Source organism: Platichthys flesus, chromosome 3 (genome assembly GCF_949316205.1).
Source record: "Platichthys flesus chromosome 3, fPlaFle2.1, whole genome shotgun sequence".
Classification (NCBI taxonomy): Eukaryota; Metazoa; Chordata; class Actinopteri; order Pleuronectiformes; family Pleuronectidae; genus Platichthys; species Platichthys flesus.
The window spans coordinates 13,380,255-13,401,322 of NC_084947.1; the positions used below are offsets into that span (position 1 = coordinate 13,380,255).

Genomic DNA, 21,068 nt, shown 5'->3' on the forward strand with positions numbered 1-21,068 from the left:
GCTTCACCCCCCCCACCCCAACTCTCCCATCCTCCCCTCCTCTTTCTTTCTTTTTTGCAATCACTGGCAAGTGAACATCCCCTGACACGGAGCCTGACGTCACAGTTGGCTAGATGCGCCTCCCTGAAGTGCTTTATTCAGCAAGATTGGTTTTGGAATTGAAAGCTGAGGTAGTGAGGAGGGAGTGGTTAAGTGCCAGGTGTAGCCTGAGGCATCAGGTGTGCATGCAGAGAGGCAGAGCGAAAGAGGAGAAGAGGAGCAGCAACCAGATGAATGAGATCCGAAGCAACGGACATGTGATAAGGGGAGCGTAGGACAGTGCTGGTTCTATTACAGCATGTGTATGTTGAGATCAGACATGAGGACCACCGGAGGGAGATCTACCTGTGTCTGGAAGTGGATGGAATGATAGAAGACAATGTGTCTGGAGAAGAAATGCTCACATTAGTTTTTCTTTGGATTTATGTATGAGGGTAAGAGCTCCTTGTGTATTTTTCCTCTTTTTATTTTGTGCTTTGTAATATTGATGATTTTTATGACCATTTTAAGTTAAAAGCAAGACCTTATTAAACAATGCCACATGAAGTTCAGAGTAAGTTATCGGTCATACATAATCTTAAATCCCTTAGTCTTTTATTTTAATATTTACTCTTTAAACAATATCTCTTTGTTCCTGTAAATATGTTATGCAGCAAATCAATCTGTCTCTAGTGTTTTTGTGCATCCAGATAAGGATCAGGGTAAACATGCTCTGACTTAACGTGAGCTGTAAAATTTCATGAGGTTGGTGAAAGGGCTGTTCCGGTAAATGGCTCAAATTATACTAATGGTTGATCCTGCAAGGACACAGAGTACCTGAAGGTTACATGGCACCTCTTGGGGGAAATCTAGCAAATACTGATAACATCAAGCCTCAAATATAACACCGACTTTTATTTGACCCAAAGGATCTCAGGTTTCAGGTTACTTATGGAATAAAATGACTTATAATTAACCATTCTGCTTAAATTAGCATTGTCCTAGAATGTCTTCCTTTAGAGTTTCTTGTGATGGCAGAGAAGCCTCACACATGCCCTATGAATAGCCTGATCGCAGAGTCCAGACAAAGAGCAGAAATAGCCCTTTTAGCTGTGTTTGAAGAGGGATGCTTGTGTAATGCTCTGATAAGATTGAACATAAGATGCAACTCTAGATCAGAGGAACCAAGGCACACATAGTAACTCCAGCCGGCACGAGGGCTTGTTGTCAACCTCGAGCCGAAACCCCAAAGCTGCACTGACACCAAAATAGATAATAAATGACATGGGACTCCAGGCTGGAATTAAGGCTGTGTCTTTCTAAAGGTAAAGCAATGGTGAGTTTTAGAAAACTTGATCACAGCCATATGTATAGAAACTTAAAACATCTCAGAAAAGGATGGAAATGTCCCAAATATCCATTTCAGATGATGGACAACACACTCACCTCCAGACATAAAAAGAAAAAGGACAGACTGGTTTGATTTGAAATCTGTACCTCAGATGTTTTGTCTATGACTTTAAATTAATAACAGTGTGAGTCACACAACTGTTCAAAAGCCATAGTGGTGGAAAGTTAGTAAATCTCCTCAGGTATATTGCTTAATTTGTACACCTCTACGTTTTGTTGGGCAAATTATGTTTTTTTCTGCACTTCATTACAGTTGTAGGTCCTTGTTACATGCACGCTAACATTTAATCAAAATGTATGTTTAAAAAGTCTACACAATAGAGTGAATTGATTATGAATCAATCTGTGGTTTGTATGAACCATTGTTGCTTGATTGAATTGCAGGACTATTGGGCCTTTGCAGAGGTTAACCTGTAATATTGAAACTGTTATTTAAGTAAATGTTGTAAATACTTCTTCCACTTCTGGCTGTTCCAATTAACAGCAAGTCCTCAAACAAAATCTAACAAAGACTATTGTTTTCGAAAACATCAACTGATGTGAACACATCGTTTTGCTTGCCTCCTTCAAAACACTTTATTCATTACAGTTTACAAAAACCAGGATCCTCTGACAATGATGTGAGTTTAGAATATGATTGTGTAGATCAATAGATCACTAACACAAAGAGAAAATTCTGTGTATTTGCTGATTATGTTGCCGATTAGTCACTGCTAAAGCAAAATTATGTGAAATTGGATTTAAAATACATTTTGAAAAATCTGAGATTTTTCTATGAGAAAAGGCTGAAATGAATGTTCAATATATGTGTATATATCGCCTCACCATCCGCTCCCCATCAGGGGTCACTGTGAGTCACATCCTCCTAAAAATTCCAGCTGGTGATGTCACCTAGTTGTTTGTATCGCTGAGTCGGCAGGTGGCTCATCTTACGGTCTGCGGGGGGAGGCGTGCAATATCACCTGGCAGAGTGATGAATTATTTAGTGAATGGGCCTGCTGAGGGGCACAGGGTTGTTCATGTCCCGTCGCAGGTATGTCCTTTTGTGGACCTCACTCGGACACCTAAACATTACTGTATTTGGAGCTACAACTAATTTTACCAAAATAACTGTTTACATGAAAGAAATGACTTTAACATGTTTGTGTTTGGTAGCGAGCATCTCTGCCACCAGAGCTTCAGGTGCAGGATACAATTACATAAATACTAAAAATAAAACACGATCCAATACCAAAGCTCTGGATTGAAAACTACCTTTTGAGAATTATAAAGAAATATACAAATATAGGGATACATTATATCTAAGTAGAAAAAGCTGTTAGTTATGTTTATATTTTGAAAATAATCCTGAAAACGGAGTCACTTTACACTTAATATCCCAGTAACTATCTAAATAAATGATTCATGGTGTTGCTATTGTGTCTGTGAAGCAGAGAACAATGGATAAATAGTAACCTTCCCCTATCTATCTATCTCTGTAGATGATAAAAGAAAAGTAGAAAATGCTTCACATGATGTTGATAATGACGATGAGGATGAGGATGATGAGATGATGATGACGATGATGATGATGATTTTTTAAGGGTGATCCTCGACGCTGCTGGACCATGACTGTCAAGCAGGGAAGGCAGTGGAGGTCCATGTGCAAGGGCCTGGTGCTGGGCACCCTGTTGACCAGCTGTATGATCCTGCTCTACTGCCTCTCCACTCCACAGATCCACTTCAATCTGCCCGAGTAAGACTCATCACACCGGTTTACATCTGTTCAGTAGAAAACAGTGTGAATCATTTCATCACATCAGGTTTCTTAAGCACTCAATGGATTTTAAAAGTCCTTAAGTCATTTAAAAAAACAACAACATCTTTTCTGGTTACAGCTTCTCAAATATGTTGGTGTGCATCATTTTCTTCTTCTTTTGGGGACTAAAACAAAAAAACATCTGGCTGATATAGATAAGTGATCCTTTGGTGCGGTTTTAATGAATGTATGGGGACTGTTGCACCTTGGAAGAGGTATGTTCTCTACTGAGTGCCCTTCTGTTTAACTTCTTTTCTCTCTGTAGGGTGCCAGTGCCCTACTCCTGCGCCCACCGTCCATCCCAGCTCCAGACCAAACCAACCACAAACAGCTCACACCAGACCCATGGCCCGGCTTGCACTCCTAAAGTGGATATCATGTTCATGAAGACCCACAAAACCGCCAGCAGCACCTTCCTCAACATCCTGTTCCGCTTTGGGGAGAAACACCGGCTCAAGTTTGCCTTCCCTGACAGCAGGAATGACTTCTTCTACCCGTCTCTCTTTGAGCGCTCCCATGTAAAAGACTACAGACCTGGGATGTGTTTCAACGTTATCTGTAATCATTTGCGCTTCAATGCAGCCGAGGTGGCCAAGTTGCTGCCCATGGATACTTCATACATCACTATCCTGCGAGACCCTGCAGAGCTGTTTGAGTCGTCCTTCCACTACTTTGGCCGGCTGGTGCCTTTTACCTGGAGGATACCGGGTGATGACAAGCTGACTGAGTTCCTACGTGACCCGCTCTACTACTTTGATTCAGAGGGCTTCAACTCTTTCTACCTCAAGAACCTGCTGTTCTTTGACTTTGGCCAGGACAACACTCTGCAGCTGGACGATCCGCGGGTCGAAGAAGGAATCAAATCTATCACTGACCGTTTTCAGCTGGTCATGTTGGTGGAACACTTTGAGGAATCACTCATCCTCCTCAAGGAAACCCTCTGCTGGGAGATGGATGATTTGCTCTTCTTCAAGCTCAACGCCCGCAAGGGATCCACGGTGTCGAAACTGATCCCTGAGCTGAGGGTCAGGGCCCTTGAGTGGAACGCTATTGACTGGAAGCTGTACCAGCATTTCAACCAGACTTTTTGGAAGAAAGTAGATGCATATGGACGGCGGCGGATGGCTGAGGAGGTGGCAGAGCTCAGGAGGAGGAACGCAGAGATGACGTCTATCTGCATTGAGGGGGGGCGTGCTGTGGAAGCTGGCAGCATCCAGGAGACAGACATGCAGCCCTGGCAACCCATCGGAGAGAAGTCGATCATGGGCTATAACCTGAAGAAGAATGTGGATAAGGCTCATCAGAAACTGTGTCGTAGGATGTTGATGCCAGAGCTTCAATACTTGACAGAGCTAGGGGTGAACCTGTGGATCACCAGGCTGTGGGGCCATGTACGAGATGTTATTAACTGGTGAGTGGACAGAGCGAGAGGGGCCCACTGAAATCTGACAGACCGGATAGTAAAAAGAGAGATCTGCTACGCTCTCTGTCTCACTTCATTGTAAATTAATTTACATTTCACACGATTGTGCACTGTAATAGTATCTGATTAGTGCTTGAGAACAAAATACTGGTGACCACACAATCTATATTTACAGAGCCGGTTTGTTTCTTGTCCGCTGTGTCGACTCAAACATTAAAATGTTCTTCTTCTCACATGTGAGCTTGTTCTAAGGTTTTGGTTGAGTGAATTGTGATGTTCAAAAGCCCTTTGATTGAATGAAGACCCATTGTTACCATCTAAGTATAAAGTTATTTGAAGACATGAACACAACTAAGGGCTGAAATACAGATGTGAAAATAGTGAATGTATTTATTCTATCCCACTTTACTGCCCATGGAGGACAAAATCAGCAGTCATTTAAATTGTAGATGAGCAAACCTAACCCTTTCTAATAGCACTTGTCACTTGTTATAACAACAGGGAAATCAGAGGTGCAACTTTATGTCATGTTATGTTATATAATATAATATTACAAAATATAATAAGCCGTGAAAGGTAAATCTTATTTAGAAAGCCACTGGGATGATGACAGTGTTAAACACCATGTACATGTTTTGACACAGCCTCCTAATCAGTGTCTGTGAAATTAAGGAATTCAAGTGAGATATAAATAGATGTTCTTTCCTGATAAAGCGCTGCAATGGTCATGTATCTCTTGATTTGTGTCCACTCACCTACATAGTTTTTTCGTTATTTAATATTTTTGTTTAAACAGTAACTGCTGATTTATTTACCTGTATTTTACTGATTTTGTCCTCCATTGCTACCGGTAATACAGTATATGATAATCTTTGTATCCTCAAAATAAAGTGATTACTATATGTAATACTGTATGTCTCAAATGTCTGATTCATAAATATCGACAGCTTCCTCTCTTTCTGTGACAGTTTATTCAATTCTTTATTAAATTTACTGTTTTGTATAACAATTTGCATGGTTCTTATAGGTTTATTGTGAATGAATGTAAATGACTCCCAACATCTTATCCAGCATTTCATATTGGGGTTATGGATCTAAATATACGACAACTACTTCATGAGCAAGTAAACTATAGTATATATATATATATATAAAGATACACCATATGCCATAATATAAAGTAGCTTTTAATTTTCTCAGAAACTCTCCAGTTTCTTCTGAAACTGCTCATGCATGAACAAAAGGGACGTGAAATATCTGCGTCCCCTCTCAAGAGATTAAAAACAAATTATATTTAATATGAGCAGTGTTGCCACAGTAACTTTGTAAAAGTTTGAGTTATTATTATAACTCAAACGGCCCAAGAGAGAGAAAGCTCCCGCACCGGCGACGCCATGAGGCGCCGCGGACGAGGACCTCTCCCCACCCCAAAAAAAATGTCGAGCGGCCGCACACCGAGCCTACGTTGGAGCCGCTACCAATGTTCGGCCGATATATCGCTGCAACACTAGATATTAGATATTTCCCACGGCACACATGACGATCTCTCACGGCACACTAGTGAAAAGCACGCTGGTTGAAAATCACAAGTTGATGGCCTGATCCAAGATAGAGAGCTGCTACCCTGAGCTGCAGTTCCCTGTCCTTCTGCTTTTGGAGTCTCTCTTTTCTTGGCATTATGCTGCAATTTTCTAAATAGGATAAATCAGGGTTAGGGTTAGGGTTGTGCATAATAGTCAAGAGTGACTTACATAATCTCCATACATTTTTTTTACTGTTTTCTTACAGAATCTGTCTGTCTGTCTGTATCTCTCTCTACATTCAACATGCAGTGTTGTGCAAGTTTACACCTCTCATGAACTAGTTCATAGTTCAGTTCATTTCATAGTTTCAAGGTGGAAAGAGAGAATGAAAGACTTAACTTGTTAAAGAAAACCTTATCCATCACTACCCCTTGCCTTTACTGTCGGAATCTTTATCAGACAGTGTTTTAAAATCCCTCTCTGCTCTCTCTTGCCATCTGTATATCAGACCGAGCGCTGTTGTGTTGCAGGTATGGCCTGCCCCTTTAAGGAAAGTCTGTAGTGTGTGATAAACACTTCAGAGAAAATATTTTGTACTTTACTACATATATTTGACAGCCTTACTTAAAGTTAAGTAAGGCTGGCTGCTGGGTTCCTCTGCTGCTCTAGGTTGGTTTGTGCAGCTTGTGATTAACCAAAGTTGTCCATAAAAGAACATCTTTAATATCCTTCAAGGGCAATTTGATGTACAACCAGCAATCATCACTTGATGACAGAGAGAGTAATTTGTATTCTTAAATATTGATGAATTCTTAAATACGTGCCTGCTATGAAGAGTATAGAGGATCTATAATTTTACATCACAACAGTATCTTCGATACTAATATTGCCATAGACATTACAAAACCTGAGTTACATAGTAACGCGTTACCGGCATCACTGAATATGAGCCATGACCAAATAAAGTGGCCGAATATTCCCTTCATATTCTCAGATATTCTACAGCAAAATCCCCTGAAACTTGACAGACTGACAGTGAGAGTCACCTTGAACCAGAGGGAGGGGAACTATCTGTGGATCAATCGTCCAGAATAAGACTCATTCAACTTGGACTTGTACCGTAGGTCCACAAAAAGACGCGCATCACTTTTTAAACATCGTGTGACTGGGTTTTTCACAATCGACCACATGACCGCAGTGTTTCGGGGGCGTGGCTGAACAACTGAGCTCTTTACTATTAGCACTGATGTCTGTTTTGCTTCTTTAGCTTTTAGGCTAACGCGTCACTGCGAACTTGAACCGTCGTAGCGCAAACAAACTGGACATTAAACCAGTTAGACTCAAATTCTCATCGTACACTAGCAGCCGTAACTTTCCATTCGCAGCCGTCGCTGCTAGTTTTGTTGCTTAGCAGTAACACAAGCCATGATCGTTTTTAGCATGGCTAGTTGCTAACTGTTAGCTCGCGTGGCACAGTCGTTTGACGTGGAACGGGACAGCTCGTAGTCACACCCGAGCCAGTCGCTCAACCCCAACACTGTAACTAGAGGTGGCAGAGACAGTAGCTCTCACTGTGGAGGACCCGCATCGACGATGGCATCACCCGTGGACGTCCTTGCAGATGAGTGGCCCTGAGAAGTGAGTTAGCCCGATGAGTTAGCAACAATGTCCTGCAAATCCACGAAAGTCGCCCCGAGTGTTGATTTCGACCACAGTTGCTCCGACAGTGTGGAATATTTGACCCTCAACTTTGGCCCCTTTGAGACCGTCCATCGCTGGAGGAGACTCCCTCCGTGTGATGAGTTTGTCGGTGCAAGGTAACATGTTGACAGATGAGTGAAGGAAGCCTCCACCTGGACACTCGCTGTCTTTTATCGTCATTGTCACGTTCTATTTGTCATCACACTCATTCTGAACTTCATGTGCTTTTACACAGGCGCAGCAAACACACCGTGGTGGCATACAGAGATGCCATATACGTGTTTGGGGGAGACAATGGGTGAGTATCACTGGAGAGGGACGAGCATGTCCGCCTTTTCCTCTTTATCCACCACACACTGTATAACCCTGTGTCCCCCAACAGGAAGAACATGCTGAATGATCTGCTCCGCTTCGATGTGAAGGACTGCTCATGGTGCAGGTACAGATACTCTGTCCCCCAGTGATCACTAGAAATATACACGTTCACTGTAGAATATGATCTGATGCCTGTTTATGATGTGTTTTGCAGAGCGTTCACCACTGGAACTCCACCTGCTCCCAGATATCACCATTCAGCTGTGGTCTATGGCAGCAGCATGTTTGTCTTTGGTGAGTTTTTAAGCTCATCATCTTAAAAAATCAGATTTTCAGACTCAATGGAATGGGGATGCTGTAACGTTGGTCTTCAATGTGTTTCAGGGGGCTACACCGGAGACATCTACTCAAACTCAAACCTGAAAAACAAAAATGACCTCTTTGAGTATAAGTTCGCCACAGGGCAGTGGACTGAATGGAAGGTGGAGGGGAGGTAATGTGTTTTTATATCAATGTTGAAATTGTTGTTTCAAACCCAGAGTGTGACAGCTTCTTTTAAATGTTTCTTTTTCAACAACAATAATGAGAATTCAAGAACAAAAGAGAAGTTTTAATAAGAAGTTTGTCCTCATTGTTGTGCTAAAATATTGATCCGTCTTCCCTCTGTATTAGTTTGCCAGTGGCGAGATCTGCACATGGAGCCACAGTCTACAATGACAAACTGTGGATATTTGCTGGCTATGATGGGAATGCCAGGTATGTTTAATTCTTCTTCATAATGTTTATCTTTTGATTCATCCACACTGATTTTTAACACAATTTTAAAACATATTGTCCTTCCTGTGCAGGCTGAATGACATGTGGACCATCAATCTGCAGGATCGAGAACATGCATGCTGGGAAGAGGCTAGTATATTTAAGTTCGATTTTCCTTGAGAAGCTCATTCAGATTGAATAGCCCAGATTTCCTTATGTAATTATATGAATGTCTCTGCCTCTGCCTTTGTGTTCATCAGATTGAACAGAGTGGGGAGATTCCTCCGTCTTGCTGCAACTTTCCTGTCGCCGTATGCAGGGATAAGATGTTTGTGTTTTCTGGTCAGAGTGGAGCCAAGATCACTAATAACCTCTTCCAGTTTGAGTTCAAGGGCCACATGTGAGCAAAGTGCTTCATCACACATCTCCGACTCTCATCCCTGTAGTAGCCAGTGTTATTTGGCACTAATGGTTCCCATTACACTTTCCTCTCAGGTGGACACGTATCCCGACTGAGCACTTGCTGCGGGGCTCCCCTCCGCCTCCTCAGAGACGCTATGGCCACACCATGGTGGCCTTCGACCGCCACCTGTATGTGTTTGGTGGTGCAGCTGACAACACGCTGCCCAACGAGCTGCACTGCTACGATGTGGACTCTCAGACCTGGGAGGTCATCCAACCCAGCCTGGACAGTGAGGTATGAAATAAATACACACATTGCAAGAACTGTGTCATTATATAATGAGTCTTAATTTGTACTTTCTGCCCGTGCTGTACTATCCCTTTGGATGACTGCAGCTGTTTACTCAGAGAAAGTACTTAGCAACAGTTTATGAATAAAACTGTTTGAAATGTAAATAAAATGTTCTCTTTTTTTTATGTTTGAGCTTAGCCACTTTTCATTCAACATGATAGGGAACATGTTATTGTTAAAACCTATTTAGAAAAGCCTAAGCTAAAGTACCTGGCAGCAGAATAAGTGCGGATCACAACAATATGGATTGTTCCGGAATTACAATCCTCGATATTGAAGCAATGATTTTCTCCTTGCTCTTACTAATAAATGCTGAATTTCCCCTGTATGTTCACCTCAGATGCCAAGTGGGAGACTGTTTCATGCTGCTGCTGTGATTCAAGATGCCATGTACATCTTTGGAGGAACAGTGGACAACAATGTTCGCAGTGGAGAGATGTACAGATTCCAGGTTAGTGTCTAAATGTTTTTGTTGCTGAAGTATAATAATATTTGCTCTGCATTTTTAGACAGATTTAAGCATTGTTGTCAACGGTCTCTACTGCTTATAGAAAATATTGCCTACTTGACATTTGTGATATAATAGTGACTCCATTACCTCCTAAAGCAATTGTTCTTCTTCTTTCAGTTCTCATGCTATCCTCAGTGCACTCTCCATGAGGACTATGGGAAACTGTGGGAGAACCGTCAGTTCTGTGATGTGGTGTTTATTCTGGGAGAGGTAGGTTTTATAGCTGGTTTTGGAGGAAAATAACAAGACTTTAACATACGTAACCCTGGGCATTTGTTTTCATCCACGTACCGTGTGTGCCTCCTTCTTGTTTGGTTTTCAGAGGGAGGAGAGAGTCTTGGGGCACATTGCCATTGTGACGGCAAGATGTCAGTGGTTGCGGAAGAAAATCCTGCAGGCTCGGGATAGGCAGCGACAGGTTAGAGCCAGAACACATCATCTCCTCTGAGACAAAGGAGGATAATCAGCAGATTATTTTCATACTCATTTCATAGAAATTCAGACCGATGCATTTGTAGATTATTAATTAAATTCCCAGATTATCTCTGCTCCAATATGACGATACCAATAAGGCACTGAAACAACTCCCACATTTTATGTCATCATTGAAATTTAAACTGATATAAGGTGCAACTGGTAGAAAGAAGAGATGTTCAGTCCAATTGCATTCACTTCTGTAGCACGTTTATTATATTAAAATATGATTTTCTGATAATACTAAGCAGTTGGTAATGTCAAAATATGACTACCATATTGATTATTTTACCAACCAGCAAAAATCGAGTGGGCACTTAAAGAAAATCTTGTTTTTCGCTGTTTCAGTGTCAGTTTCTACTGCCATACTTCTAGAAAATTAACCAACGCAACACTGAGATGAGGTGCAAGTTGAAGTCACAAACACAATATAAACCACAGTCGTGCTTCTTCTCCAGTGAAGTTTAACCAACAACTTTGGCATAATCACATTTACTGCAAAATGCCAGGAATTGTGAAATTCAGTTTAAGCTTTGTATTGACACAAAGAACATGGACAAACATGTCAGTGTTGAATTTAGCATTATAAATAATAATAATTTGCACGTAAACTATTGTAACACTAAGAGATCAATAGCATATAGCTGAGTTGAATCAGGAAGTTTTGCTTAACTTGCTGTCTCTGTGTGCAGAAGGCTAAACAGGAAAGCAGTGAGGAGAGTGAGGATGGCGCAGGGGGCGGTCCGAGGGATATCCCAGCAGGCAACAGGCCATCAGGCACACAGCCGATGCTAGAGGTGGCCATCAGGGAGGCGGAGGCCCAGCCTTTTGAAGTCTTAATGCAGTTCCTCTACACAGACAAGATCCAGTATCCACGCAGAGGTTGGTCTCTCCTCCTGTTTGTCATGTTTGGATGGCGCCTGTAGTAATCCTGAATAGATATAAGAAATACAGATTATTATTGATCATATGTTCTTGTCTTTCACCCGTCTAAATAGGTCACGTCCAGGATGTGCTTCTCATCATGGATGTTTACAAACTCGCTCTAAGTTTTCAGCTTTCCCGCCTGGAGCAGCTGTGTGTGCAGTACATTGAGGCATCTGTCGACCTGCAGAATGTTCTCAGTGTTTGTGAAAATGCCAACAAGCTGCAACTGGACCAGCTCAAGGTAAAGTACATCATGCATTCTAGCTCGAAATGTCATCATTCACTGCCATCTAGTGGGGGAACTTCAGGGTGTGATGTACTGTAGATGCAGTCATTCATTTCATTATTAATTCAAACTGACTATTTTCTTCTCCAGGAGCATTGCCTTAATTTTGTGGTGAAGGAGTCGCACTTCAACCAGGTGATTATGACCAAGGAGTTTGAACATCTGTCCACTCCACTGATAGTGGAGATAGTGCGGCGAAAGCAGCAGCCTCCTCTCAGGCTGTACTCAGACCAGCCGGTGGACATTGGGACCTCCCTGGTACAGGACATGAAGGCTTGCCTGGAGGGAGGCGGCCTGGAGTTCTGTGACATTATTCTGCTGTTAGATGGACATCCACGACCCGCACATAAAGCCATACTGGCAGCCAGATCCAGGTAGAGATGGCAAAGGTTTTATGATCTGCCTTTTGCACATGCAGAAGCCAGGGGAAATAATCAGACCCTGACTTTTTAAACATTTGTAATGATGGTAATCTCAAACCTACGTTTTGATTCTTATTTGCAAAGCATGTCATATTTTCAATCTTCATGTTTTAATATGACACATCTCAGAAATGTAGTTTTTGGAACCTGATTCACTTTTGTGTTGTGATCCAAGGGTTTATACAAATATTTTATCTGTGATAGTTTAATTAAACTGATTTGTACATGGCCTAGAATGAGAACCAGAGATCTCCAGAGAGTTGATTGGATGATTCTGACACTTTTTGTACACTTTCTTTCTTCAGTTACTTTGAGGCGATGTTCCGCTCCTTCATGCCAGAGGACGGTCAGGTTAATATCTCCATTGGTGAGATGGTTCCGAGTAAGCAGGCCTTTGAGTCCATGCTGCGGTATATCTACTATGGCGATGTCGACATGCCTCCAGAGGATTCCCTGTATCCTTCTCAAATTCAGCCACCTTTTATTTTCATATCAATATGTAAAGGCATAGTATCATAAACACATTATATTTAGTTATAAAACTTGAAACAAATATGTATATTTGGCTCCCCACAGGTTGATTCTTAAAAGTTTTAACAGTCACCATCATGTGGCCATTATTTGAGTGCAGCCAAATGCACCGTCACTTTGACTTCGACTTTCAGCCACTGACAGCTGTTCCTACAGAATACATCACAGGGAACAAATATTATATATACATATATATATATATATATGTCATTTTATTATCATTATTAACACTATTGTTAAATTGCTCAAGTTCCATTTATTAAGGAAGTACAACAGTTTATTAATTCAAATAGAAGTTCTTTAAACATACAGGTGTCAAAACTCACAAAAGCATTTAATTGGAGAGTTGCATATAGTGAAATTAATTAGTTTTATTCCTTGACCTGTGATACCCAGCTACCTGTTTGCTGCACCATATTACTATGGGTTTTCCAATAACAGGCTACAGGCTTACTGCAAGCAGAATCTGGAGATGAACGTCACTGTGGAAAATGTCTTGCAGGTACAAATGTTTCTTAAGTGAAATTATGTTCAATGCAATGTGGATGAATAATGTCTTCATTCACTTTTCCGTTCTATCCCCTCCCCCCTTTTTTCAGATTCTGGAGGCGGCAGATAAGACCCAGGCTCTGGACATGAAGAAGCACTGCCTGCACATTATCGTCCACCAGTTCATCAAGGTGGGTGGCCTGGTATCCGGAGCGCTGGGAGTTTGCTGCCCACTCACTGCAGCTGAGCTAACCCTGTAGCCCTTTCGTCTTAGCGGGAGACCGACACTTTTGGCCTCCTAGTGGATCATCCTCAGCCCAGCCGGCTGTACAAGCACCTCATCACATACCGATGAGGCTCATAGTACAACTCTGGTTATTGTTTGTTATTCAAAGAAAAGGCAAAGCATGGAATTCTTCAGTTTCACAGTAGTTTTATCCCTGTTTACGTTTCTGTTAAGCTTCTTTATGTTTTTCTTTTTCTTTTGTACATGAGCAATCAAGTGCTGCTTCTTCCTCTGTTTGAGGATTGTCTTCTTTTCTTAATTTATTGCTCATTATTTTCTTTTGTTTGCTCTCCCCTCCTAAAGGTTTCCAAGCTCCCCAACCTGCGGTCTCTCAGCCAGCTGCTGCTGTTGGACATCATTGAGTCTCTAGCTACACACATATCAGACAAACAGTGTGCTGAGATGGGCTCCGACATTTAAGGATGACGCAGAGAGCCGAGAGGCTCCTCTCACAGAAGCCATATAACTAAGCTCCTCCTACTCCCAGTCACTCCCTCCTCCCAAACACGGTACTATGTTGGACCTCAAACAACTCAACCTTTACAGTCGATGTCCGCAGCATCAATCTGCATCATTCTAGCTCTATTGCAAATGTTAAATTATCTAAGAATCCCTCCTTATTTTTAGTTTGTAATTTATTTTCCTCACACGCAACAAAGCTTTTTAATTTGTTTTTTATCTGCTCAGTATTGCTCAGGTTGTTTGGATATCTGCTCCAACTCAGTCTAAATACAACTTACAAACTTATATCATTCTATGGATTATTTATCTAAACATCTATTCATCACTTGTATTATTCTCAGCTCTGACACACGCCTCTTGTAAGGAATCAAGACCATTATATGAAAGAAATCAGAATGTATGTCTCTTATAAAGCAGTTTGTTTCATCTTCCTGTCATTGGCACACGTCTTCTTATCACGACTCATTACTAACAGACCAGCTCTCTGTATCCACAAAGTATAGCAGTGTGTGTTTAGTGACACCAGGATGCTGTTGTTGCATATTTACCCTTGAGTTTTATGTATTTAAGGTCTTAATAAATCTTCTCATATAAAACAAGTTGTGTTAAACTGAGTCTCTTTCCAACCCATGCCCTACTTTCATCGAGATTTTGTTTCTTCAGATTAACAATCAGTGAACAATAGCAAAGTTCTAAACGCTATTCACAAATACTTTATACATAATAACACAAGTCTAAGATCCTAATATAGACCCTTGGCTTCAAGTAAACCATTGTAACCTATACATTCATGTGAAGAAGATGAAGGTTTTTTCTTGACCTTAAGTCACGTCCCTGAAGGGTTTCAGTTTCCACAGATCAGTGGATAAGGATAAGTTCAGACAATGCTCCATGGTACGACACAGTGAATTCCTTCAGCCACTAGGCATCTTTACTCAAGTGAGATCAATTCAACCTTTTTGGAGTATATGAGCAATATGACTATAAACTGTATTGCATATTTTTGAAACACCTTTTTTTATCATTTTATTGTGAAGTTATAGTAAAATTAGGACCGTAGCATTATGATAAAAGATGAGGCACTAGATTGGGTTTGCTGTTGGCTGCTTTTTCAGGATCTGTAGAGACCCACAGTGGAATTCATGAAGTGTTGGACTCTGTCGTAAGTAACATGGCAGTGAGCACAAAGTGCCATTCATAGAGGAGATACCTGAGACACTTTGCAAATCTAAAGCTCTGCCTCTGAGTATAGAGGTAAAAACACTTCCTGTCTCATCAATAACGTTCATGTGAAATAATTGCAACTTTGAAAGATGACTGAGTTAAATAGCCAAACCCAGGAACATTGAAGTCATGGCTGACATAACATTTGATTATTATTCATTTTAATTGTACCCTTCATTACCGAGCTTCCTCATGTTTCATTCGTTTGAGTTCACTTTTGTCTGCACACACACGGCCCAGAATCCAGTTGAACATATCCAGTTTCCTGTTAAAACAGAGTTCATTGTGCACTGATGACATTGAACACTGAAACAAAACAGTGCGTCTCTTGTCGAGCCGCAGTGTCCGATTATCTCCCACTTATCTGGTGCATTTTATTAAGGAGGCTGAGTGAGTGGGCAGTCCAGGTTGGTCCTGCTCCCTCAGCAGGTGGGACGAGCCACTGAGCCACTCTGCATCTCTCAACCTGGGACTTAGACCTGGAGAGCCGAGTTGAAGCCCAGATCGTGTGTGTGTGTGTGTGTGTGCAGAGGCAGAAGATGGTTTTTCTCACAACTAAAATAATGCAGAGGACTGCTCTGTTTGTGACGTTCGGGGGTTTGGTTACTTCTCTGATCACCACCTTCCTCCCCCTGTGGAAGACGATGAACTCGGAGCTGAACGAGGTGGAGAACTGGTTCTCTGGGCTGTGGCACACCTGCCTCTACACGGAGGAGGTGGGGATTCAGTGCAAGGCCTACGAGTCCGTCATGGGACTCCCGATGGACCTTCAGATCTCCAGGGTGCTCATGTCAGTGTCCATAGGTACAGGAGGTTTGGCCGTCCTGGCTGCTTTCCCAGGTCTGGAAGGGGTTGAGGTGTGTGTCGGAGAGCCTCGCAGGAAGAGAGTGCTCCTCATCCTCAGCGGGGTGCTGTCCTGGGTCTCAGGCCTCACCACCCTGGCTCCCATCTCTTTTGTAGCCTACACGACTCTGATGGAATTCTGGGACGAGGGTTTTCCTGATGTGATGCCACGCTGGGAGTACGGGGAGGCAATGTTCTCTGGATGGTTTGGAGGTTTGGCTCTGGTCATTGGAGGGACCCTGTTCTTTGTAGCTGTGTGCATGGGGGACTACGACCAGCGGCCTCCCAGTGTCCCCAACAGCCCCCAGCTGAAGCACAGGATGCAGCACTACCTGAAGACCGAGGTTTTATAGTGTCATGGTACTGACGCCTGTCGGTCTGTGCAGTTCAGCGATAACATAATGACACTTATTCAGAAACTTTTCTGACAGAAGTTACAGGAAAAGGAAAAAGATTGTCCTCATAAAGTGATGCATATGTGCTGAGAATGGAAGTATTTGATTAAAGTGATATAATAAGCAACTGCAGTTGTTCTTATTCCCTTTAAGTCCACAGTTGATACTTTTAGGATAGATTTTTTTTGACAAGCAGAGCATGAAATAGAAGCATAACAATATTGAGTTAAATTCATTTGTAAAAAGTTTTGTTTATTAATCTAGTGAAGGAAATAATGTAAACATTAACATTTAAGTAATTTAAGACATGGAAAGCTTTACATTGATGCCCAGGATGATTTTGAAGGTATAATAACCCATCACCCAAATGAACAGCAGATACATTCCAGTGCACATTTCAGGGAGGGACTTGGCACCATCAGCTTTGTCCTTAATGCACAGTTTGTCTTTGGCACGCTGCTGCTCACTGTGATGATCATATCTGTTTTTTTAACATTTTTGTCATGGGGTCTAAATGAACTCAACCGGGACTCTTACCAATTTGCACAAACTCATAAACCAGTTTTTTCCCCCGAAAAAGATCCATGACTTTGTTTCCACTAAATCAAGGAAAATGTTGAAAAACAATGTGTAGGAAAAAAATGTATTCCGGATCTACAACAAAATGTCATGAGTGCTTCTTTGGCCCCGCCCATTCACAAAATCCCCACCCTGCTAACTAGCAAACAAATGCAGATGAAAACATCAATCTGTTTGGTGGAAGAAATAAGTCAGTTTCATATCAAACTTGAATCAGTTAGATTGAGTCTCCTTTAATAACTTCTGACTTTAATGGAGTTTTCAGGCTGACGATTTTATATTTGAGCCTCTTCAAACAGTTAGATCACTTTTCTCGCCTCTTTCGATCAAGGCTTTTGGATGCTATCGCTCTCTCCCTGGCCCCTGCACAAGAGAGTCCCCCTGTAATCGAAACCAACTGAGTGATGTGTCAGTGATGCAAGGCGGCCCTCGGCACACTGGGAGAGTTGTACTCCCCCCCCACCCTGGGCTTGAACACATGCAGAGAGCAACATAAACAAACTGACACTGGAGCACACGTGCACATGTCAGCTGTCAGTACACTCCTCTTTTATTGGATGAATCTTAATTGTTTTTCATATCTTTTATTTTTCCCTTTGGAGTCATTGAAGGTTTTCCTAATCAACCTGTTTCGCTGGTGTCTTAGAAAAGAAATGAATCTGAGATTATGAGATGAATGACCTCGTCTCAGCAGTTGCTCGCACAGTGGGATCATAAGGAATGGAAATATCTCGGGAGCTCATTTCTATAATACTCAGTATACCTTTTTAATCCTGCTCCACCCTACCCCCTGACTGAAAGTGGGATTTACTGCACAAACTGCACTTTCACTTGTTCTCCCTCTGGTGCACTCTCTCTCTCTCTCTCTCTCTCTCTCTCTCTCTCTCTCTCTCTCTCTCTCTCTCACACACACACACACACGAGGTAAGAGTTGTTTTAGTGGTTCCACCTTGCACCAGTCCTAAGAGTAAACACAATAAATGTCACACCGGGTGAGTATTAACTGTGGGTGATACTCTTGCTGCAGCACGGGCATGCAGCACAATGCATGCACAGTAAGCAGGTAGTGGGATAAGTGGGCAGTGAAACCAGCCAGTGCAGGGGGGGGGGGGGGCTGAGGCTATGATCAGGCCTGGCAAGTCAGGTCTTTTGAAGGCGAGGCTGAAAGGAGCTGAAAAGAAAAGCCTTGAGCAGAGGGAGAGAGAGAGAGAGAGAGAGAGAGAGAGAGAGAGAGAGAGAGAGAGACACACACACAGGGAGGGAGGGAGGGAGGGAGGGGTGGGAGGACGAGAGCAGGGAACGGTGAGTATTCATGCTGTGTTAGCATCCCCTCAGCAGCTCCATCAATACTGCGTACAGCTGAGGAACTGGCAGAGGTCCTCCGTGCTGCATTTGCAGGCTCGGCCAGTGAAAAGAGAGCAACTCCCACGACTGGTCTGCTCAGTCTGCTGCTGGAGGGGGGCTCTATGAGGGCAAGTGCACACACACACACACACACTCCAGAGCTGCATCAGGAGGAGGAAGAGGAGAGCGGAGGAGGGTATAGAGGGACAGACAGACTGGGAATACTCCAGGGTGGACAGAGCCAGTCCCAGGAGGCAGAGGGACAAGATTGTGAGGAGACTTGTGTGCTAATATGCCAATGGAGTTTGACAGGGTCTCAGTGCACCTCCTCTTTGATAACTGGTAAGCTGATTCATTCCCTTTTACTGTCAGAGACATGTAGTTCTGTTTCATTACTGTGTAGTGTGATGTGTTAATGTGATGCTGACTTATTTCTTCAGTGAATGGCTCAACCGGTGCACTATGGTCTGTAGAGGATTTGAAAGGAAGTTTTTACCTGGAGAGCAGTGAACTGTGGTGCAGTGTGTGAACTGAAATCACACTGTAAAGCACACAACAGACTGTGATGTTTCAATCAGCTATGATCCACAGAGCTGACCAAGTTATACAGCAAATCTGGAACTCTTTAAAATACAAAACAAATACTGTGTGTATGTGTGTGTGTGTGTGTGTGTGTGTGTGTGTGTGTGTGTGTGTTGCAGCAGAAGTGTTGTGCGGAGGCACAGCTCCTCTGTAGGGGTGCACACCCCTCTGTAAATCACAATTTCACCTTTCCATGACATCACGGAGAGGTTGTCGCTCCGAGCAGCAGTGACCTGACACGAGTCGCTGGTGCCATTGTGCCACAGAAGTTTGGGTCAACTTGACGTATTAAAGCCACTTAAGTTTAAGCTGCTTGATCCATTGTGTAAATCAGTAAACAACTGTGTGATGGTATAATCTTTGGTCTGTGCAGCCACGTGGCTTCGGCAGTTTATTCATTTAAAAACACAACAACAATCTGAAAACACATTACAAAGTTTTATATTCCATCTTTTTAAGGATTGTTTGATGATTGAAACATGTAAAGTTGTGGTCACTGTTTGAAGTTGGCTACAAACAATCACATTTAAAAAGTTGGCACTTGTGAAGAATGATGTGAATGCACTTGCTCACAGTGTGTGATTGTGTCACGCACGCTAGAGCTTCTTAATGGAGATTGTTGCCGTAATCCACCTCTTTCTTTATAGTGCAGCACACGTAGGCAGCTGATTAAATAGAAGTCAGTCAAAAGTGTGTTGGCAGTTTAGGGATCATACTGGTGACCAGTGTGACAACTCCCAACTTCATCTTGGAGACACCCGTTTGATTTCTTCATCAAAATAAGAGAGCCTGGTGTTGACAATATACATACTTTAACAGGCAAAACAATAAGCAAAATAATGAACCACTAATGGTCTGGCACCTTTGCTCAACACTTGGTTTACGCAATCCCAGGATGATTCCACGGCCTTATCTCGTGTTTCACAAACCAAGAGAACGTGCAAAGTGTGAGTGAGGGAAACAGGTGTGGTCAGACATGAGGAGTTCAGAGCTCTTGTCCTTTATCAGCCGAGGGTCAGAGGGTCCTAATCGTTAACCGCAGGTTAACATACCGACCCAGCAAGTGTTTGAATGAAACTAGAGATCGCCTATTTGAATTGTAAAGAGGCCAATGAGCAGCTCTTCTTTAGATGCAGGGGCTTCAGAATGCCCAGGGCCCAAGCAGAGCTGACCTGTAGAGAACAGGAGGTGATTCAATGTTGTTGTTTTTTACAACATGTGTTCATGTGTGTAACTGCTCCTCTGCTGCTGAGGGTTTGTGGCTCCAAAGAATATGAAACATTAGGTATTTGCAACTCAGAGCATGTGGCGATAGCAGAGGTTCATTGGAATAAATGTAATGGAAAGATGTATGTCTCTTTTTGATGGGTAAACTCTCATCTTTGTAGAGCAGCACAATCTTTGTTCACAATCAGAATAAGTTTGGTTGAAGGTTGGGTTCATTTTGAGCAACAGATGTGAGCTTCAGAGTCACTGTGCTGCTGTTTCCAGATCGACCTCTTCACCTCCAACCAGCGGCCGCGCTTTGCTAATTCTCCCCTCCGACATTCCAGTAACAGGTATTACATTGGAAGGGGCCGTGAGTGAAACTGACAGCTTGTTTGCAGGCAGGATTATCAGCACTGCTTGGGGACAGGCCCGACAGTGAGGGAGTGCAATGTGCGTCATATGTTGTGAGGACCAAATCTGCTTAACCTACTTTAGTTTTGCACAAAATATCTTGGACTTGCTGATACTCCGGGATGGAGGATGGCAGCGCATTGCGATCCAAGTTGTTATTCATCAAATTTTCAGTGCGGACAAATAATTAAAGGGTGTGAGAGGAAGGTGGAAAGCTTCTGAGCAGAGCATGATCTGATATGTCTCTGTATTTAATGAAACACACAACATACAGTCTGAGTTGTGTTTACAAAAACACCTGAAAGTTTTGTTTCTATTATAATTTTATTACTGTCTTTAACCAGTATTCAATCTGTACTTGGTTTACACTCAAATTTCCTTCATGGTAATCAGTA

General features: G+C 42.4%; 3 protein-coding genes across 4 annotated transcripts; all 3 read left to right on the forward strand.

The window, feature by feature from the left end:
* The first annotated feature begins 140 nt into the window (after nt 1-140).
* Nucleotides 141-5,601, forward strand: gal3st1a (galactose-3-O-sulfotransferase 1a). The gene is made up of 3 exons (XM_062379816.1): nt 141-473; nt 3,012-3,163; nt 3,492-5,601. The coding sequence occupies exons 1-3, from the start codon at nt 468-470 to the stop codon at nt 4,639-4,641; spliced, it is 1,308 nt and encodes a 435-aa protein (XP_062235800.1). The 5' UTR covers nt 141-467; the 3' UTR covers nt 4,642-5,601.
* A 1,779-nt stretch (nt 5,602-7,380) lies between these two features.
* Nucleotides 7,381-14,685, forward strand: lztr1 (leucine zipper like post translational regulator 1). 2 transcript variants are annotated; one of them, XM_062382048.1, is made up of 19 exons: nt 7,381-7,989; nt 8,109-8,171; nt 8,256-8,312; nt 8,403-8,482; nt 8,573-8,681; nt 8,861-8,944; nt 9,037-9,094; nt 9,205-9,344; nt 9,440-9,641; nt 10,039-10,149; nt 10,327-10,419; nt 10,532-10,627; nt 11,376-11,565; nt 11,682-11,851; nt 11,987-12,270; nt 12,624-12,773; nt 13,246-13,351; nt 13,449-13,529; nt 13,928-14,685. In XM_062382048.1, exons 1-19 carry the CDS (start codon nt 7,838-7,840, stop codon nt 14,042-14,044), a joined length of 2,343 nt encoding a protein of 780 aa, XP_062238032.1. In that variant the 5' UTR covers nt 7,381-7,837; the 3' UTR covers nt 14,045-14,685. The 2 variants fall into 2 exon arrangements, with proteins under 2 accessions (XP_062238032.1, XP_062238033.1); XM_062382049.1 differs by having other exon boundaries at nt 7,381-7,810.
* Nucleotides 14,686-15,849: 1,164 nt separating this feature from the next.
* Nucleotides 15,850-16,506, forward strand: cldn26 (claudin 26). Its single transcript, XM_062380035.1, has one exon. It carries the CDS (start codon nt 15,850-15,852, stop codon nt 16,504-16,506), a length of 657 nt encoding a protein of 218 aa, XP_062236019.1.
* The last annotated feature ends 4,562 nt before the right edge of the window (nt 16,507-21,068 follow it).

Bases quoted from the DNA above. Each gene is read 5' to 3' on its own strand.
- gal3st1a (XM_062379816.1), top strand. The intron at 3,164-3,491 runs GTAAGACTCATC...TTCTCTCTGTAG, and splicing joins ATCCACTTCAATCTGCCCGA to GGTGCCAGTGCCCTACTCCT.
- lztr1 (XM_062382048.1), top strand. From the start codon at position 7,838: ATGTCCTGCAAATCCACGAAAGTCGCCCCGAGTGTTGATTTCGACCAC. The intron at 9,095-9,204 runs GCTAGTATATTT...TGTGTTCATCAG, and splicing joins AACATGCATGCTGGGAAGAG to ATTGAACAGAGTGGGGAGAT. The intron at 11,566-11,681 runs GTTGGTCTCTCC...CCGTCTAAATAG, and splicing joins GATCCAGTATCCACGCAGAG to GTCACGTCCAGGATGTGCTT.
- cldn26 (XM_062380035.1), top strand. From the start codon at position 15,850: ATGGTTTTTCTCACAACTAAAATAATGCAGAGGACTGCTCTGTTTGTG.